Here is a 17,237-nt window from a genome sequence, read left to right on the forward strand (position 1 = left end):
GGGGGGGGGGGGGGGGGGGGGGGGGGGTTTGATAATACATCTGCTCAAAGGAAGGTCTTTCAGACACTTTGGGCTGGTACACAAAGACCGTTAGGTTTACCTGTAGGACAACAATGTGTCTCTGTGTCCTCGCTCCTCCTTCCTCCTGAGACAGGATACTATCGATCTCCTCCGTCTGGAGACCGAGCGTGTTCAGGAGCACATTAAAACCTCGTGGCAGGCAGCGCAGAATTACCGGTAATGCCATTAAAGCTGTTGGTGCTCACTGGTGCCGCTCTCACACCGGCGTGTGTGCACATTAAGAGGATTTCAGCGGAGTGTAAACTCAGCAGCGATCTGTCACTGATACTCAGGTGAGCTACCTGAGCTGGACGTCCTCTCACACGATCACATGTCGTATGGGGTTGTGTCATGGACTGAGTGGTGATGAAGCCACGAGCTGTGAGTCTTTGACCCTCATTTCAGCACACGCTCTGTTTTTTACTCTCAGTATGTACCAGAGCAGGCTTTGTGTGGAGGGAACCAGACCACAAAGAAAGTTATTGGATTTCTCTTGGGGTTCAGTGAGCGTGTCCACATGAGCCTCTTCTGACCTTCCTCCTCAAGGCCATCACAGAGACTTTTATTGTTCTACTTCTCCCTGATATTTGATCATTGTCCCCCATCATGGAGGTAAAGGGGGACTGGAAATATCCTCCGTGCATCCGTCCGTCTGTGCATGTTGTGAGCCCGATAATTAAAAAAATAAGTGAGGCACTGACTGACCCCCATTTTGGTGTTCAGGTTTGGTTTATTTGTCCTGTGCAATCAACACAAGGTCAACAAAGCAATGAAGTGCTCAGGACGAGAAGAACCGTCTCGACTCACCAAAAAATAAAACCCCAAACAAAACAAAAATACAAAAACAAGACACCAAAAGTGAAAAAGAAATGCATCTACAGCAGCATGGTCTTATTGGCAGTGTGGTCTTGCTAGCAGGTCCCGTTAGAAGCATGATGGTAATAACGACCGCGGCAACTGCCCTCCCAGACTGCCGTCCAGAACCGAGTCCAGCAGACACAGAACGTCCAAGGTTTTCCCGTGGAGCCGAATGGGTCCGTAGAGTTTGATGGAGGATCACTGGAGACAGCTGCCATGACAGGCCAAAGCCTGAGTCCGAGGCAGGAGGGGGGCCGGGAACTGATCCACGATGGCAGGATGGCAAGGCAGAGACACTCAAAACTCTAAAAGTGCATCGCGGTCGTACCGTGTGGTGCTTCATCTAAGTGTAAGAAAGTTTCCTTTGAAAAATGGGGTGGCCATGTCAAAATCCAAAAAGGTCACCGTAAGTAAATATATATATATATATACTATAAATACTAAAATAAACTACTACTTACTACTTGTACTACTATCCCTACTTGGCAGTTTTTCACTTATTGCAGGGCTTCAGGGTACAGATCCCGTGCGATAAACAAGGGACTACTGTATATGAGAATAAAAATAACCCCATGTTTCTGTTCATCACAATAGCTAAACTAATTGGACTAAGGCTCAGTGGTTAGCACTGTTGCCTCACAGCAAGAAGGTCCTGAGTTCAATCCCTGGTTGGACCTGGGGTCTTTCTGTGTGGAGTTTTGCATGTTCTTCTCGTGCTTGTGGTGGACCGAGAGATGGGTAAGGAGTTGAGAACATCCCCCACCATCTTTACTTCAACTGGAACTGACAGGTGAAGTTCCAGATGATCTAGACCTAGTAAGGTACCACATTCCCACAGACCTGCAACAGGGGTTATTTTGTTTGAACTAATTTAATTGAACTATATGCCGGCTTAGGTGTATGTTAGATGGTGGGCCCACTTGATTGGGTGTAAACTTTAATATGGTAATCAGAAACTGAAAGAGCAAAGTCCATGCTCAATAGTCCAGGTATAAAATCCAACATTTTTCAGTCATGCCTTCCGGATCGAAGGTGAAACGTTTCAGCACAAAAAGATGACCTGACTGAAAAATGTTGGATTGTATACCTGGATTATTGAGCATGGACTTTGTTGTTTTCAACCAGTTTGACAAGACTGTCAACAAGGAAGAGGGCCGGCAATGGAGGAGGGGCGTACCAAAGAGACCATCTTATCACAAGCAGAACTGGTTTGTTCCACTTTGGAGTAAGATGTTGGGGGAGGAATCAGTTTTGTTGTGTGTTTCCTTGACTGATGAAGTCTTCTGGATCAAAGGCGAAATGTTTCAGCACAAAAAAAGAAACTGTCCAGATGACCTGACTGAAAAATGTTGGAGAAACTGAAAGACTTTATTATAGATTGAAAATATTTGAAATTACTGTGAATGTTTTTGTTCTTTTGTTTTAATTTAATATAAGTTCTTAAAGCTCAAAACTTTAGGCCTGTGTTGTTAGTTATTTAGCATAAATAAGTTCGAGTTGAAGAGTTTTAATGAGCTCTGGGGCCCTTACCAAAAAGTAAAGTCTTAATCCCAGTCTTAAAACTGGACTATGTGTCAGCCTCACAGACAGAAACTAGAAGTTGGTTCCACAAGAGAGGAGCCTGAGAACTGAAAGATCTGCCTCCCATTCTGTTTTTGGAAACTCTAGGAACCACAAGTAAACCTGCAGCCTGAGAGTGAAGTGCTCTGTTAGGAAAATATGGAACAATAAAGTCATGAATACAAGATGGAGCTAGGTTGTTGAGAGCTTTGTAGGTTAGAAGTAAGATTTTAAATTCAATTCTGGATTTGACAGGGAGCCAATGGAGAGAAACTAAAACTGGAGAAATATGATCTCTCCCACTAACTCCAGTTAAGACTCTGGCAGCAGCATTTTGGATCAACTGAAGACGTTTTAAAGACGTATTTGGACATCCAGATAATAAAACATTGCAATAGTCCAGTCTAGACGTGACAAATGCATGGACCAGTTTTTCTGCATCATCTTTAGATGTGTCTAGTTTTAGTGATATTACGCAGATGGAAGAAGATGGTTCTAGTAACGTTTTTAATGTGGGGGTTAAAAGACGTCCTGATCAAAAATAACACCAAGATTTTTAACATTAGAGCTGGAGGACAGATTAATGTGATCCAAGGAGGGAGAAGGACTGAATAATGTATTCCCAAGATGCTCAGGTCCAAAAACCAAAACCTCAGTCTTATCTGAGTTTAAAAGCAGAAAATTTTGCGTCATCCAGGTTTTTATGTCTTTAAGACACGATCGTATAAGTAACTGATTGGATTCATTGAGTTTAATGGACAAATATAACTGTGTGTCATCAGCATAACAATGAAAATGTATCCCATGCTGTTTAATGTCGCCCACCTATGTTCCTCTAAAGTAGGTGAATCCTATAGTCAGGGTTGGCTTGTTATGCTGCTATAGGCTTAGACTACTGGAGGACAAATTGACCTCATGTCATCAAATGAATAGTTACAAATTAATAGTTTGTATTTGTATTCATTCTTTATTAACATGATTTTTGTTTTTCCTCCTGGAGAAAAACCTGATTGGGTCCATCCTGGACCTGTCATTGTGTGTTCATTTCTCCATCCTGCCCTCTCTGGCCCAGCCGGCCAAAGCTTGTCCTGAGTCTGGTTCTGCTGGAGGTTTCTTCCTCATGAGGGAGTTTTTCCTTTCCACTGTTGCATCTGTGCTCACTTAGGATGGGAGACTGTGACGAAGTGAAAACTCAAAGCAATCTGCTGGCTCCTTAGATACATATTGTTATTAACTGGTTTTTATGTACTGGATGTTTCTGGTCAGTGTCCTGTATGTGAGTAGTAGTTGCTGCTACAAGAGACTTGCTTGATCTTATTCACAGTTCCTCTTCGCTGTCTCTGCTCTTGTTTCTAACTGGATTCAAAGAAGCGAGGCTGCAGACATGTTCTTCATTCCTCTCTCTGATGTCTGGAATAAAATTATAACCTCAGAGCTGCTTAGTTCACTTTTAGTCTAATCTAAATCCCACAAGAGGAAGTAACCATCAGGAAGTGACAGCTCCTAGAGTTTCAAAAATAAAACCTGCCTTGATGTTCCGAAGTTTCTGAAGGTTGAAAGATTCCTCCTTTTTCCTCGCCTCTCCTAACAGAAGTGTCTGAATCCTGCCCTCAGGTATGTCCACGCCTTGTACTTGGGGGTGCAGAGCCGCTGGCATGGAGACCCCGAGCGCCGTTACTTCTACCGCCGCATGATGTTTGAGAATGCAGATATCAGCATGCTGCGTCTGCTCGAGTCCTTTCTGAAGAGCGCTCCTCAGCTGGTGCTGCAGCTCAGCATCATGATCCACACCGGCCAGGTGCTGCCCCTTCAGGGTGAGTGTCCCAAGGTCATCAGCAGGTCAGCAAAGGTTGTATTCTGGAGATGGAGGACATCTAAGTAAAGGAAAAAGTAGTACAAGTATGGAACATTTAGCAGTTTCCAGACTTTACTCCTTATTCTTTTTAAAATATAAAGCTCAAACACTAAAGTTTTTAATTTAATTCTAAGAAGAAGAACATAGTCATAGTTGTAGTTTTATGTTTTGAAACATTTTGTGAGTCGAGCATAGTTTATTGATGGGCTGTATCACCTACATAAAAGTATCGTATCATTACATTCATCACTGTAGTATTAGTTCTCTGCATTTAACCCGTCACACCTGGGATACAGCCAGGTGGAGCAGTGGGCAGCTATGTAAGTGCCCGGGGAGCAATTAGGGATTAGGTGTCTTGCTCAAGGACACCACGACATGTGGGGATGGCGGGGGATCAAACCTGGGAGGCTGCCCTGCCTCTACCTCATCTCGACTGCAGAGTCTTAACTTCGTCTCAGACTCTCATTGAGCATCCTCAAAGATGAGCGTCTGAGACAAAGTTGACTCAAAGCAGTCTGCTGCTCAGATAAATAACATTATTAACTGACTACAGGAGTCCCTCGTTTATTGTGTGTGTTAGGTTCCAGCCCCCACCCCACATGCGATAAGTGAAAAAACATGAAGTAGGGATAGTAGTACAAGTAGTAGTAGTTTATTTTAGTATTTATATACGTATCAAGGCATTTTAAACCCTTCCCACCAATTTTCTAAACTCTCAAACCTTTTAAAAATATTAATTTTAAATGGGTACTCACCAGAAAAGATGAAGAGACTGAGATGAAGGATTAGCTGTCCAGTGATGACGATGAGAAGAAACCAGGGGCTTTAGCTTCATCCTTCTTAATAAAAGTGCGAGATGGCGTCCTTTTCCAGAACCGTCCCGTTTCGTCCACGTTAAAAACCTGTTCAGACCTGTAGCCCCGCTGGGCGATCAGATCTTTGAACTCGTGTTAACAAACTCCTCCGCTCCTGCTGTATCAGCGGACGCAGCCTCTCTGTGCAGAGCAACACTTTTTAATCCAAATCGCTTTTGAAATTTGTCGAACCATCCTGTTCCACTTTTTCTTTAATCGTCAGAATCTTCCGCTGGCGTTTCGGTTCACCGCCAGAAACTTTGAACGCACAGAACGTTTAGAAGCCACAACGCAGCAGTAACGCTTGAAGTTTAGTTGAAAAAGAGCGAAGGTAAACAGACGGTAACTACCAGTCTGTGGCTGAGGAAACAGAGCTGATGGTTACTGATTCAGTCCACGCCCAGGTGCAACGCTCTGTCTCTTAAAGAGACGTCCTCACATTGTTTTCACGTTCTTACGACTCTTAACGTTTGTAAAGTTGAATTTTCTTAAAAAAAACTTGTCCATGTGACATGAATTAAATTTTACATTTGAAAGGCTGGTTCAGCAGTCACGACGTCGCTTGCAAAAATACTGTTAGGCAGAAAAGGGCGCCCAGAGCCACTACAGTACAGCACAGCATGGATTTGAGGGAAATGTAGTCCGTCTGAGTGGCGATTACAGTACAGTTGGAGGCTGAATGAAAGAAAACTACAAAATGGTGGCGCCTGTCTGAATTATATATATATTTTGTCATTAACTTTTTCACAAGCACATGAGTACAGTGATATTACTGTACAGTCCACAATCGTGTGTCTTGTCCACAAACCGCGATAAAGCGAGTCCGCAGTAGTCGAACCGCGAAGTAGTGAGGGACTACTTACTGTATATGAATGTTTCTGTTCTGAGATGACTTCTGTTGTGACTTGTGTAAATAAACTGACTTGAATACCAAAAGAAAGCAAAGTTTCTGTGTATGTTTGCAGATGATGTGATGATTTTCACCACAGATGTCCATGTTTCAGGAACAGCTGTGGCCTTTAGATCTCATGAACTGAGTTAAAACTGAGGGAGAATGTTTTCCTGTCTGTGATGGAGCACATCGTTAAACTACGCTCGACTCACGTATGACAACATGAAGCTAATAGTATAGAAATTCTTCAACTCTTTATACGACTGCTACTTTGAGTTTATATGTCTGAAGTCCCTTTCATAGTTGTTTACATTTTTTAATCAGGTTAGCATAGCTACTAAATACTCTCCTAGCTTACTGAACATAGTTCCAGTAAATTAATGCTTTCATAGTTAATTCAGACCTTTTCTGTCTTTCTTCATGTAATGATCTTTGACTTTAAAATAGAAACACCAAGACCTGGTTTAGTCTAAAATATACTTTTGTTTAGTAAATTGGTTAAAAAGGCACAGTGTAGACTTTGGTTTTTGTCTTAACTTTCTTCAAGAACCATCACTAAAACTCATGTTTTCATTTATTTCAAGTAGTTTTATATTCACGTGATGATCTGGAGGATGCAGATGAAGCTTTGAACACTCCGACCTCTAAAAGCAGACTCCATGTTGCAGAATGTTTGCAACTTGATATCCACAAATTTAGCCCCAGATCATTTTCAATTTACAACTTTAAGCTTGTTTTGGTTTGAAGAAGACTTTGAACTGTTTGAAATCACAAATTTGTCACAAAACAGATAAAAATGCGTGCAACTGTCCAGAGGTGTTCACAAGTATGTATCTCTGCAGACAAATTTGGAAGGCGTATCTGGAGGGCCACATCTGATTGGATAATAGAAAAATGGGCGTGTCCAGAGGGCCACATCTGATTGGACGAAAAAAAAGACTGACAAAAAAATACCTAGGCTTGTGTTAACCACAGACATATTATGCCTATGGTGTTAACCGGTTCAACATTAGCGGCATCTCCATAACTTCTCTTTCCACCTCTCTTAACACAGAACATCTGGTTACATTTCAAAATAAGAGCAACACAACTGGGTAGTGGGGAGGGCTAAATGTTTGTTTTTTAATACCTAGCAATTACATTAAAAAAACAAAATCCGTTTTTGGTTGTTGAATAATGTTAAAATAGTTACAATCGATTCATAAAGAAAGAAAAATAAAGTAGCCAAAATATTAATGATACTTAAACTGGCTTTGGGTCAAAGGATGTTTCCTTTAACTTCACATTTTCTTGTTCAACTTTTAAATCAGTCACTGCAGATGAGTGATTGTCAGTTTCTGTCAGATTTCTGCAGCTGGAGCAGATATTTCTGTTTACTGGTTAACTTCCTCAGCTGTCTCACATTTTAAGGGTCAACCCTACTCCATGTTTCAGCTCCTTTCATAGATCAGATCTCATAGAAGAACTTCTAAAGAGAACATTTTGTTTGTAGCGTTTGTTTTGGGCCATTATCTCGTTACAGGACTCACGATCTTTAATTGAGACCAGACTTTTGGGAGCAGGTTTCGCTTCAGATGCTTCATATTTCATTGTACTCAGACCACACTCAAACCAACCTGTGTCAGGTGCAGCCCACCACCCAAGGGCTAAAGAGAATCTTCTTGTGTTTGACAGCAGATATAACGCTGTTTCTTAGAAACCTTCAGTTTTAAAAAAGAGCTGACGTAACTTAACTAAAGAGCCAGAAAATACAGCTATCCAATCAGTGTTTGTCCTCTACAAACGCCTATTCTCCAGAAACGCCCACTTTTGGTCTGCAGAGAACCCGTTCTCTGTATCCAGTGAAATTCATTCTTTGTGTCTTGTGTAGTTTAATGTGTTTTTGTCTAAAATGAGCAGGAAACTGTAAAATTAACCTGAAAAGTCATGAATTTTAAACTGAATATATGTTTCTCTCCACCTAACTCTGTTCCTCCCTCCTTTGCTGTGTGTCCTCAGGGCTTTCAGCTTCTGCCTCACTGATATCCCTCGCCTGGATGATCTCCTCCTATCAGAAAGTCCTGAGAGACTCTCGGGACGATAAGCTACCCATGACCTACAAAGCTGTCATAGTTCAGATTCTGTGGCACTTGTTCACCATCGGTGCTCGCACGCTGGCATTTGCCCTGTTTGCCTCCGTGTTCCAGCTTTACTTTGGCATCTTTATCGTGTCCCACTGGTGCATCATGACCTTCTGGATCATCCAGGGCGAGACGGACTTCTGCATGTCCAAATGGGAGGAGATCATCTACAACATGATGGTGGGCATCGTGTATGTTTTCTGCTGGTTCTCTGTCAGAGAGGGGCGCACTCGCTACAGGATGCTCATCTACAGCCTGACGGTGTTCGTTGAGAACGTGGCGCTCACCACTGCCTGGTATGTGTACCGGGGCACCGCTGACCGCCACAGTAACGCCGACTTCTACGCCGTCGTCCTGGTGTGTGTGGTGGCCAGCAGCTACGCTCTGGGCACCTTCTTTATGTTTGTGTACTACTGCCTACTGCACCCTGACGGCGCAATCTCAGGGTGGGCGTATATCGTGGAGAAGGAGGTGCCCGTGGAGTCGCTGGCTTCCCCGGCATCCAGCCTTCCTCCTGATCTGGTGAGCAGCCCCCCCAGGACCCTTCAGAGAACTAAAGGCTTGGACAGGGAGTCCGGGGTAGATGGGGACGTGTTTAAGGTGCGGCCTCCCAGGGGAGCGAAACCCCCAGTGCCTGCCCTCAAACCCAGGACAGAGGGGCCTGTCATCCGGATAGATTTACCCAGGAAGAAATACCCGGCGTGGGACGCCCACTTCATCGACCGCCGGCTGCGTAAAACCATCCTGGTGCTGGAGAGCGCTGCTCCAGTTACGCCGAGGATTCAGTACCGCTGCCTGAGCACAGCCAAAGAAGTGATGGAGTACGAAACCACCGTGTGACAGGCTGCACGTGCACACAGCTGGGTGCCGCGCACGCAGCCTGCCTTAGAGCCGGCAGGGGGACGGTTCTCACCGCGCCGTCTGCTTCAGCCCTTTATGTGAGCGGTCAGGTGACGGGATGGGCGGAGCTATGAGTCTTTACGTTCTACGAAGAAGAGATCCTGTGGCGTTGTGACGGTGCATACTTTGGTTTCTGTATTAATTCTCAGGTCATGATGAGGCACAGGAGGTGAACCTTGAAGCACAGGCAGGCAGAGACGTGGCGCTGTTATCAATCAGAGGCTCTGCTCGGGGAGGTGCAGCACCTCCTCTGCAGGTGTCGTAGACAAGCCTTCAGCATGCATGATCATTTCTGGCAGCTAGAACTCCACCAGGTGAGGAGGTCACAAGTGATTATTAAACTAACAATCCACAACTGAAGCCAACATGGAGTTCTGTTCATGTTTATCATTTATCAAAGTTTTCTGACCTCGCTGAAGCCGTCTGAACGTGTTGCTTTAAATCTGTAGTTGATTAAAGCAGCTTTGGGTTGAATGTAAAACTGGACGGTCTGGATCAAACTTTCATGTTCTTACTGGGATTTTCGACATTCCTCTCACATTAGGTTCAGCTGAACTAAATTAATGTGTTTACAGTGTATGTTTTGGGACATGATCACAGATTAAAGCACCTTCAGAACATGATCTGAGAATTGGCTACACTAAATGTGACTTCATCACTCTTACAGGAAGTGTTTGGATAGAAAACAGGTCCGGACTGTCTCTGTGTTCAGCAACAAAACGAACAAAACAGATTGTTTTACTGTAAATGAAGAAGTGGAAGTTTAGACGGGACGGCTCTGTTTACTGTGTTCATACCTGGGAAGTGATAAAAGGCGTCGGCTACTTTTCATAATATTACAAAGATCTGCTGTTTTATTTTCATTTTGACCAAAACTTTTCTACATTTTTGTGTTTCTCTTTTTTTTTTTTTTTACTCGCTCAGCTGAACTGATTTATACAAAGAGTCCAAGTCACGCCACTACTTTTATTTAAGACTGATTATTTGTAGATTATTGTCTTTGCACCTTTTTTTAACCATGATTTTGTGACAAACAAAAGCTTTCTTAAATTTGTATTTATTTATTTATTTTGCAGAACATGTTAGATGATTATTGTGAGTTTTTTTTGGGGAACAGATCCTTATCATGTTCTTTTATCAAAGTTGTCTTTGTAGAAATAGAGAAGGGAGATTTCTGAAATGTGTGGACTCACACAGAGGGGGGGTCAGGGATGGGACGGGGGCAGAGGTGGATTTAAACCTGGACCGTTTTCTTGTAAATGCTCTCCATTTTGTTTTCCATGCAGCATCAAACATCAAACTCTGAGGCTGTGGTTACGGTGCTAACTGTTTGAGTCCATCATGTAACGACCACAAAGTGTCCCATACAATGAGCTGCTGTGGGGCAGGACTCGGGCGGGGCTGCACCACAAACACAAAGCTAGAATCAAAAAGCCTTAAACTGGAAACACCAGACTGTTGTTCAGATAAAACAGATCCTGTCCGTCAACGACAGTTTCATGATGTTGTTGGTAAAATAAAGAGCAACGTGTTTACCTGAACTGTGTCGTCTAATTAAAGACTAAAGTAGATTGTTTATTCATTTTTTTTTTTATTTAAGGCTGTGATAACTAGGCCTGTCACGATAAACAATAATTCAATTAATTGCATGATAAATGAAAATTATCGACCTCATTTTCATTTATCAGCTTTATCTTTTCTTTGTGTCTCTCTCTTTCTACTGAAGACACTGGATGACAAAAGGCTCAACTCTGGTGCTCTTCACTGAACCCTCCCTTTCTCTTTAAAATCTGTTTTAACAATCCAAAATCACATTTTTGGATTGTTAAAAGCAGCTAAACTGAGAAGCTAAACTACGAGCTAAGCTAACAGGCCGATCTCGGGGAAAAAAACCTCTGTCTTATCGAAGCTCCAAAATTCACGGTTGAAACCATTGCCTTCGTGTAAAAAGTTGTTTTTCTCTGCAAAAAGGAGCTGAGAACTTGTTTACTGTTTTTTATTAAAAGCTTTGTGTGAAAAATGCTACGTTAAAGAACTCAAACCACACTGAGTGTCCACCATTTTGAGAACCACAAAACCAGAAGGAGAGACAGCCCATGTCTCGTCAAGGGGCCTCCCTCCCATTTTCCTTAAAGAGACACGCTGCTCTCTCCCTCACTATCCATCCTTCTGTTCAAACAGTCTTCTATTGCCATCTGGTGGTCAACACCTGGTACTACACTCAAACAAATTAACCAATATTTAATCTTAAATTGGACAATAATTACTAATTATTGTCAAAATTCAAACAATATTATCGTTTATCCCAATAATTTCTGAGACAATTGCACAGCAAAATTTGTTATCGTGACAGGCCTAGTGCTCACCCTGAGATTTAATCCCTTCTCTGCAGTAGATTAAGATTACAGTCACCTCCAGCCTCAGAGGCACAAACACCAGATTATTTCAATCAAGGCTGAGTCAATACAAACTGAAGGTTTTCTTGCTTGTACACAGGAAATGTAAATTACTCACAACTTATCATAGGTCTGGAACAAGCATTTATTAAAGCTTTATGTTTACAAGTCATATAAATTCAAAACCCAAAATAAACTGTAAACGTGTTAAATAAAATACTTATTTTTATGTTAAATCTACAGGCTAAAATCAAACACAAATGCATAATAAATACTAATAGATCCTTACTCCCGCAGCCTATTTACTGATGCAGTTGTGGTTAACTCGTGGGCATCTATGTCATATTTAGGCTTTTAATTATTTATTAGATTTTTTTTCTCCACAGTTGATTTAGTGTTGATTTTCTCCACACGTATACACCCAGCTCTTGTTAAATCTTTTAACAGGTTGTGCTGGATTTAAATCACAAACATTGTAAATTACAAACCGGATTCCAAAAAAGTTGGGACACTAAACAAATTGTGAATAAAAACTGAATGCAATGATGTGGAGGTGCCAACATCTAATATTTTATTCAGAATAGAACACAAATCACAGATCAAAAGTTTAAACTGAGAGAATGTATCATTTTAAGGGAAAAATCTGTTGTTTCCCAATTTCATGGCATCAACAAATCCCAAAAAAGTTGGGACAAGTCCATTTTTACCGCTGTGTGGCATCCCCCCTTCTTCTTACAACACTCAACAGACATCTGGGGACAGAGGAGATCAGTTTCTCAAGTTTAGAAATAGGAATGCTCTCCCATTCATGTCTAATACAGGCCTCTAACTGTTCAATCGTCTTGGGCCTTCTTTGTCTCACCTTCCTCTTTATGATGCGCCAAATGTTCTCTATAGGTGAGAGATCTGGACTGCAGGCTGGCCATTTCAGTACCCGGATCCTTCTCCTACGTAGCCATGATGTTGTGATTGCTGCAGAATGTGGTCTGGCATTATCGTGTTGAAAAATGCAGGGTCTTCCCTGAAAGAGATGACGTCTAGATGGGAGCATATGTTGTTCTAGAACCTGAACATAGTTCTCTGCATTAATGGTGCCTTTCCAGACATGCAAGCTGCCCATGCCACAAGTGCTCATGCAACCCCATACCATCAGTGATGCAGGCTTCTGAACGGAGCGTTGATAACAACTTGGGCTATCCTTGTCCTCTCTGGTCCAGATGACATGGCGTCCCAGTGTTCCATAAAGAATTTCAAATCGTGACTCATCTGACCACAGAACAGTCTTCCATTTTGCCACACTCCATTTTAAATGACCCCTGGCCCAGTGCAAACGTCTGAGCTTGTGGAGCTTGCTTAGAAATGGCTTCCTCTTTGCACTGTAGAGTTTCAGCTAGCAACGGCGGATGGCACGGTGGATTGTGTTCACTGACAATGCTTTCTGGAAGTATTCCTGAGCCCATTCTGTTATTTCCCTGACAGTGGCATTCCTGTTTGAGGTGCAGTGACATTTAAGGGCCCGGAGATCACGAGCATCCAGTAGAGTTTTACGGCCTTGACCCTTACGCACAGCAATTGTTCCAGATTCTCTGAATCTTTTGATGACGTTATGCACGGTTGATGATGATAACTTAAAAGTCTTTGCTATTTTACGCTGGGTAACACCATTCTGGTATTGCTGCACTATCTTTCTGTGCAACAATGGTGGACTTGGTGATCCTCTTACCATCTTGGCTTCTGAGAGACACTGACACTCTGAGAAGCTCTTTTTATACCCAGTCATGTTGTCAATTGACCTAATTAGTGTTAATTGGTCTTCCAGCTGTTCATTATATGCTCAATTTCCTTTTTCCAGCCACTTATTGCTACTTGTCCCAACGTTTTTTGGATTTGTTGACACTGTGAAATTTTGAATCAACATATTTTTTCTTTAAAATGTTACATTTATTCAGATTAAACTTTTGATCTGTCATCTATGTTATATTACGATTAAAATATTGACATTTGCCATCTCCACATCATTGCATTCAGTTTTTATTCACAATTTGTTTAGTGTCCCAACTTTTTTGGAATCCGGATTGTACATAAAATTTACCTCTTGGACACATTAGAGTTCATAACACATCAATATTAAACCAAACTGCAACAAACGACTTGTTTATGTTGTTCATAAGTTGTAACACATTTAAGCTGGTTTGACATCCCTGAGAGGGTGTGGAGCACGAGAGAAGCTCTGGCCCCAACAAACATCACCTTCAAGCTGGACTCATGTTTGCAGCTGCCTATGGACAATCTGGAGAAAAGGTCAAGGGTCAGACGAGACAGACGTTGAACGTTTTGGACACTGACATAAATAAGAAGAAATTCAATTCAGTTTTTTATATAGCACCAAGTCACAACAGAAGTCATATCAAGGCACTAAACAAAAACATTTGCATACATATAAAATACAATTAGTAAAAGTTCTCTAGCTCCAGTTAAGACTCTGGCAGCAGCATTTTGGATCAACTGAAGATGTTTTAAAGAAGTATTTGGACACCCAGATAATAAACCATTGCAATAGTCCAGTCTAGATGTGACAAATGCATGAACCAGTTTTTCTGCATCATTTTTGGACAAGCTGTTTCTAATCTTAGTGATATTACGCAGGTGGAGGAAAGCGGTTTTGGAAAAAAATTTAATATGAGGAAGACAACACCAAGGTTTTTAACTTTAGAACAGGAGGCCAAATTAATACCACCTGGTGAAAGACTGCAAACTTTATTCCCAAAACACTCAGGTGCAAAAATTAAAACCTCTGTCTTGTTTGTGTTCAAAAGCAGAACATTTAGGGTCATTCAGGTTTTTATGTCTTTAAGACATGCTTGTAGTCTAAGTAGCTGATTGGATTCATCGAGTTTCATGGACAAATATAACTGAGTATCATCAGCATAACAATGAAAATTTATCCCATGCTGTTTAGTAAATTAACCTAATGGAAGCATATATAAAGTAAAGTGTATTGGTCCAAGCACTGAACCCTGAGGAACTCCACGAACAACTTTGATATATGAAGAAATTATGAATAAATGAATATCATAGAAATGACGACATGAAGCATTGTGTACTGTATCACACAAAGTGCATGGAATAATAAATGAGGAAGAATATCTCTGAATTCTTTAGCTTCCCCTCCGACCGAACAGCTGGACGGTTGACACTTGAACTCAGCTGGGTCCAACAACACAGAGATCCAGAACACATCAGAACTAGTTTGTGACTGGATAGATCTACTCACATTAAGCTTCTGGAGAGGGCTTCCCAAAGCTCTGACCACAACCTCATCTGAAAATGTATGAATTCTGCTTAAAAGCAAGTTCTGTTCCAGGAAGCTAAACAAATTAAATGAATTCTGTCAAAAAGAGTGGTCAAATATCAGCTAGAGGGGATAGACAAAAAGATTGTTGATGCATCCACAAAGTGTGTGAACAAGGTACCAAGAGACATTTAACCATTTAAATCATTCAATCCTAATGAAAGACAGTTCAAATAAATCAATACACAGATTGGAGTTAATTTAACATTCATGTACATATTTTTGACTGCAACTGTCATACATCATAAGGTTCATTCACCTCCTGTGTCTCGCTGCAGTATGATTTATGGTTTTGTGTTAGATCCCCTCTGAAGCCAGAGTTTACACCCTTTATGGCAAACTTCACAGAAAGTTAAACTTTATATGTCTGACGAATATCAACACTGTGGTTTAAAATTTATGATTTTGGGAGATTTTTTCTCCATTGAATTGAACTGACAGTTATTGATGCACAATATATTTTTGTAAATATCTCAAAATGCCTCAGAAATACAAAGAGTATAGCCAAGCATCCGCAGACTTTAGTTTAAATTATTCTCTTATTAATTGGACGTGAATGGTATTTTTTAATTGTCATGTCTTCTAGAAACATAAAATGCATGGGAGTGACTATCAGAGTTTTCTGCAAATCAAGGATCAAGAATTTCAAAAAATACCACACGTTGAATGTTTGAGCCTTACTTTTCAGTCTGTTTCTGTCTGTCTTAAATTTGACAGCTGAGCTCAGTGGGTCATAGCTGCAGATTTAACATTTCGTTTTACTCTTGCTTCTCTCAATACTTTTAGTGGAAGTGAAGTTTGTTTGTTGTTTGTGCTTTTAAATGTAGTCATATTAGCTGCTTAATGTAATCAGAATTCTTCTAGTTATTAGTGTATCCTGATGCACGCTCCAACTTCTACTTATTGTAATTGTAGTAAAATGTACATTATCACCAGCACTCCGCCCATTCCAGCCCGCCAACCAATCAAATACGAGCATTAACGTTCGTTCTTTAAATACCAAATCACCAACGCAGATTTCCAAGTCATAGGCGGGAATAAATATATTTACAGCCAATCATTGTGTAGTGGGCGGGGCTAACGCAGATAACCCGTGTCCGTTGCTCGGCTTGCTGTCAGAGTAGAATGGCGGCCGCTCTGTGCGGTTTGCCGTGCAGCAGCGGTGGGAACAGTAAACCAGCGAGAACTCGGGAGCCGCGGAGGAGAGTAAAAGACTCCCGAAGACGACGGGCCGCCCTGCTGTTTCTCAATAATATCTCTCTGGACGGACGGCCCCTGTGTCAGCTGAACGCTAGAAATGACGAGCAAAGAGCTGCGGAGGAGCCCCGGGCTGGCGGGACGACGCTGGAGCAGCTTGGTGACGGACCTGCCCCCCAGCAGGAGACCGAAGGCTCCGCGGTGGGCAGCGGCTCGTCCTCCACCTTCACCGGGGTGTTCAGCCCTGTCCGGCCCTCCATGGTAACGTCTCCGACCGCCGCGGCTTCAATTGGAGCCAACGAGGTTTTTTTAGAGAGCAGCGGCGCGGTGGAGGCGCTCGCCCCGGACACCCCCATGTCGCCCGTCCCAGCCGGACACCCGCCGTGCTCGAGAGCCAAGTCAATGCCCGCCGCCCTCAGCCCGGTTCCGACCGGACAACCTGTGGATTCACGGCAGAGGTGAGCTCACTGTAGGTCGGTGTCCTTTCACACAAACCGTCAATATGGGCCTTGAAACGGGCCACTGACTTCCGGCTTCACACCAGGTACCGGAGGAGTTCACTTCCGGTTTTACTTTACCCCTCATGACCCTGACACTACTGACGAACACAACATCTAATGTACTATATTAAACTGACCATTGGATAAGTTGAAACGTTTATGTTTGAGGAATTATTCCTAAAGATTATTTCTACACAGGCTGAGGAACATCTCTGGTTCTCCTGGACCCAAAGTGCCAAAGAAAGTCCACTTCATTAAGACTATGAGGCAGTATGATACCAGGGGATGCAGGTGAGTGTCCACACCATCATTTAACAACATATTTAAGTAGTTTGGCTTGGATGATGACAACAAAACAAAGGTGCTTTTATGGAGAAACAATCACTCATGCTGGATAAGCAGCTTACCTGTGGCTCATACCAGGAATACACAGCTGCCGGTTGCTGCAAGGAATTTAATTACTTTACATGCAGGAATACACAGCTGCTGAGGGAATTTAATTACTTTACATGCAGGAATATACAGCTGCTGAGGGAATTTAATTACTTTACATGCTTTCACCAAAATAGGTACAGTGAGGAAGTCGAACACCACGTTGCACCGGTGGTGAGGTTAAATTACACCCTGTTGGCAGTGCAGTGACCACACGAGTGTTGTAGAAGTATTTCTTGGTATATACATAAACAGTGTATT

General features: G+C 42.3%; 2 protein-coding genes across 2 annotated transcripts in view; both read left to right on the forward strand.

Moving 5' to 3' along the window:
• xkr5l (XK related 5-like) overlaps nucleotides 1-9,286 on the forward strand; it is a 10,815-nt gene extending 1,529 nt beyond the window's left edge. Inside the window, exons 2-3 of the mRNA XM_037683919.1 lie at nucleotides 4,093-4,292; nucleotides 8,078-9,286. Of these exons, the coding sequence (XP_037539847.1) occupies nucleotides 4,093-4,292; nucleotides 8,078-9,039 (1,162 nt within the window). The 3' untranslated portion in view covers nucleotides 9,040-9,286. The remainder of the gene's footprint in view (nucleotides 1-4,092; nucleotides 4,293-8,077) is intronic.
• Nucleotides 9,287-15,970: 6,684 nt separating this feature from the next.
• The window catches only part of cables2a (Cdk5 and Abl enzyme substrate 2a), a 13,206-nt gene continuing 11,939 nt past the window's right edge, over nucleotides 15,971-17,237 (forward strand). The window contains exons 1-2 of the mRNA XM_037683920.1: nucleotides 15,971-16,502; nucleotides 16,743-16,835. Of these exons, the coding sequence (XP_037539848.1) occupies nucleotides 15,973-16,502; nucleotides 16,743-16,835 (623 nt within the window). The 5' untranslated portion in view covers nucleotides 15,971-15,972. The remainder of the gene's footprint in view (nucleotides 16,503-16,742; nucleotides 16,836-17,237) is intronic.

Source organism: Nematolebias whitei, chromosome 11 (genome assembly GCF_014905685.2).
Source record: "Nematolebias whitei isolate Nwh7 chromosome 11, NemWhi1, whole genome shotgun sequence".
NCBI lineage: Eukaryota > Metazoa > Chordata > Actinopteri > Cyprinodontiformes > Rivulidae > Nematolebias > Nematolebias whitei.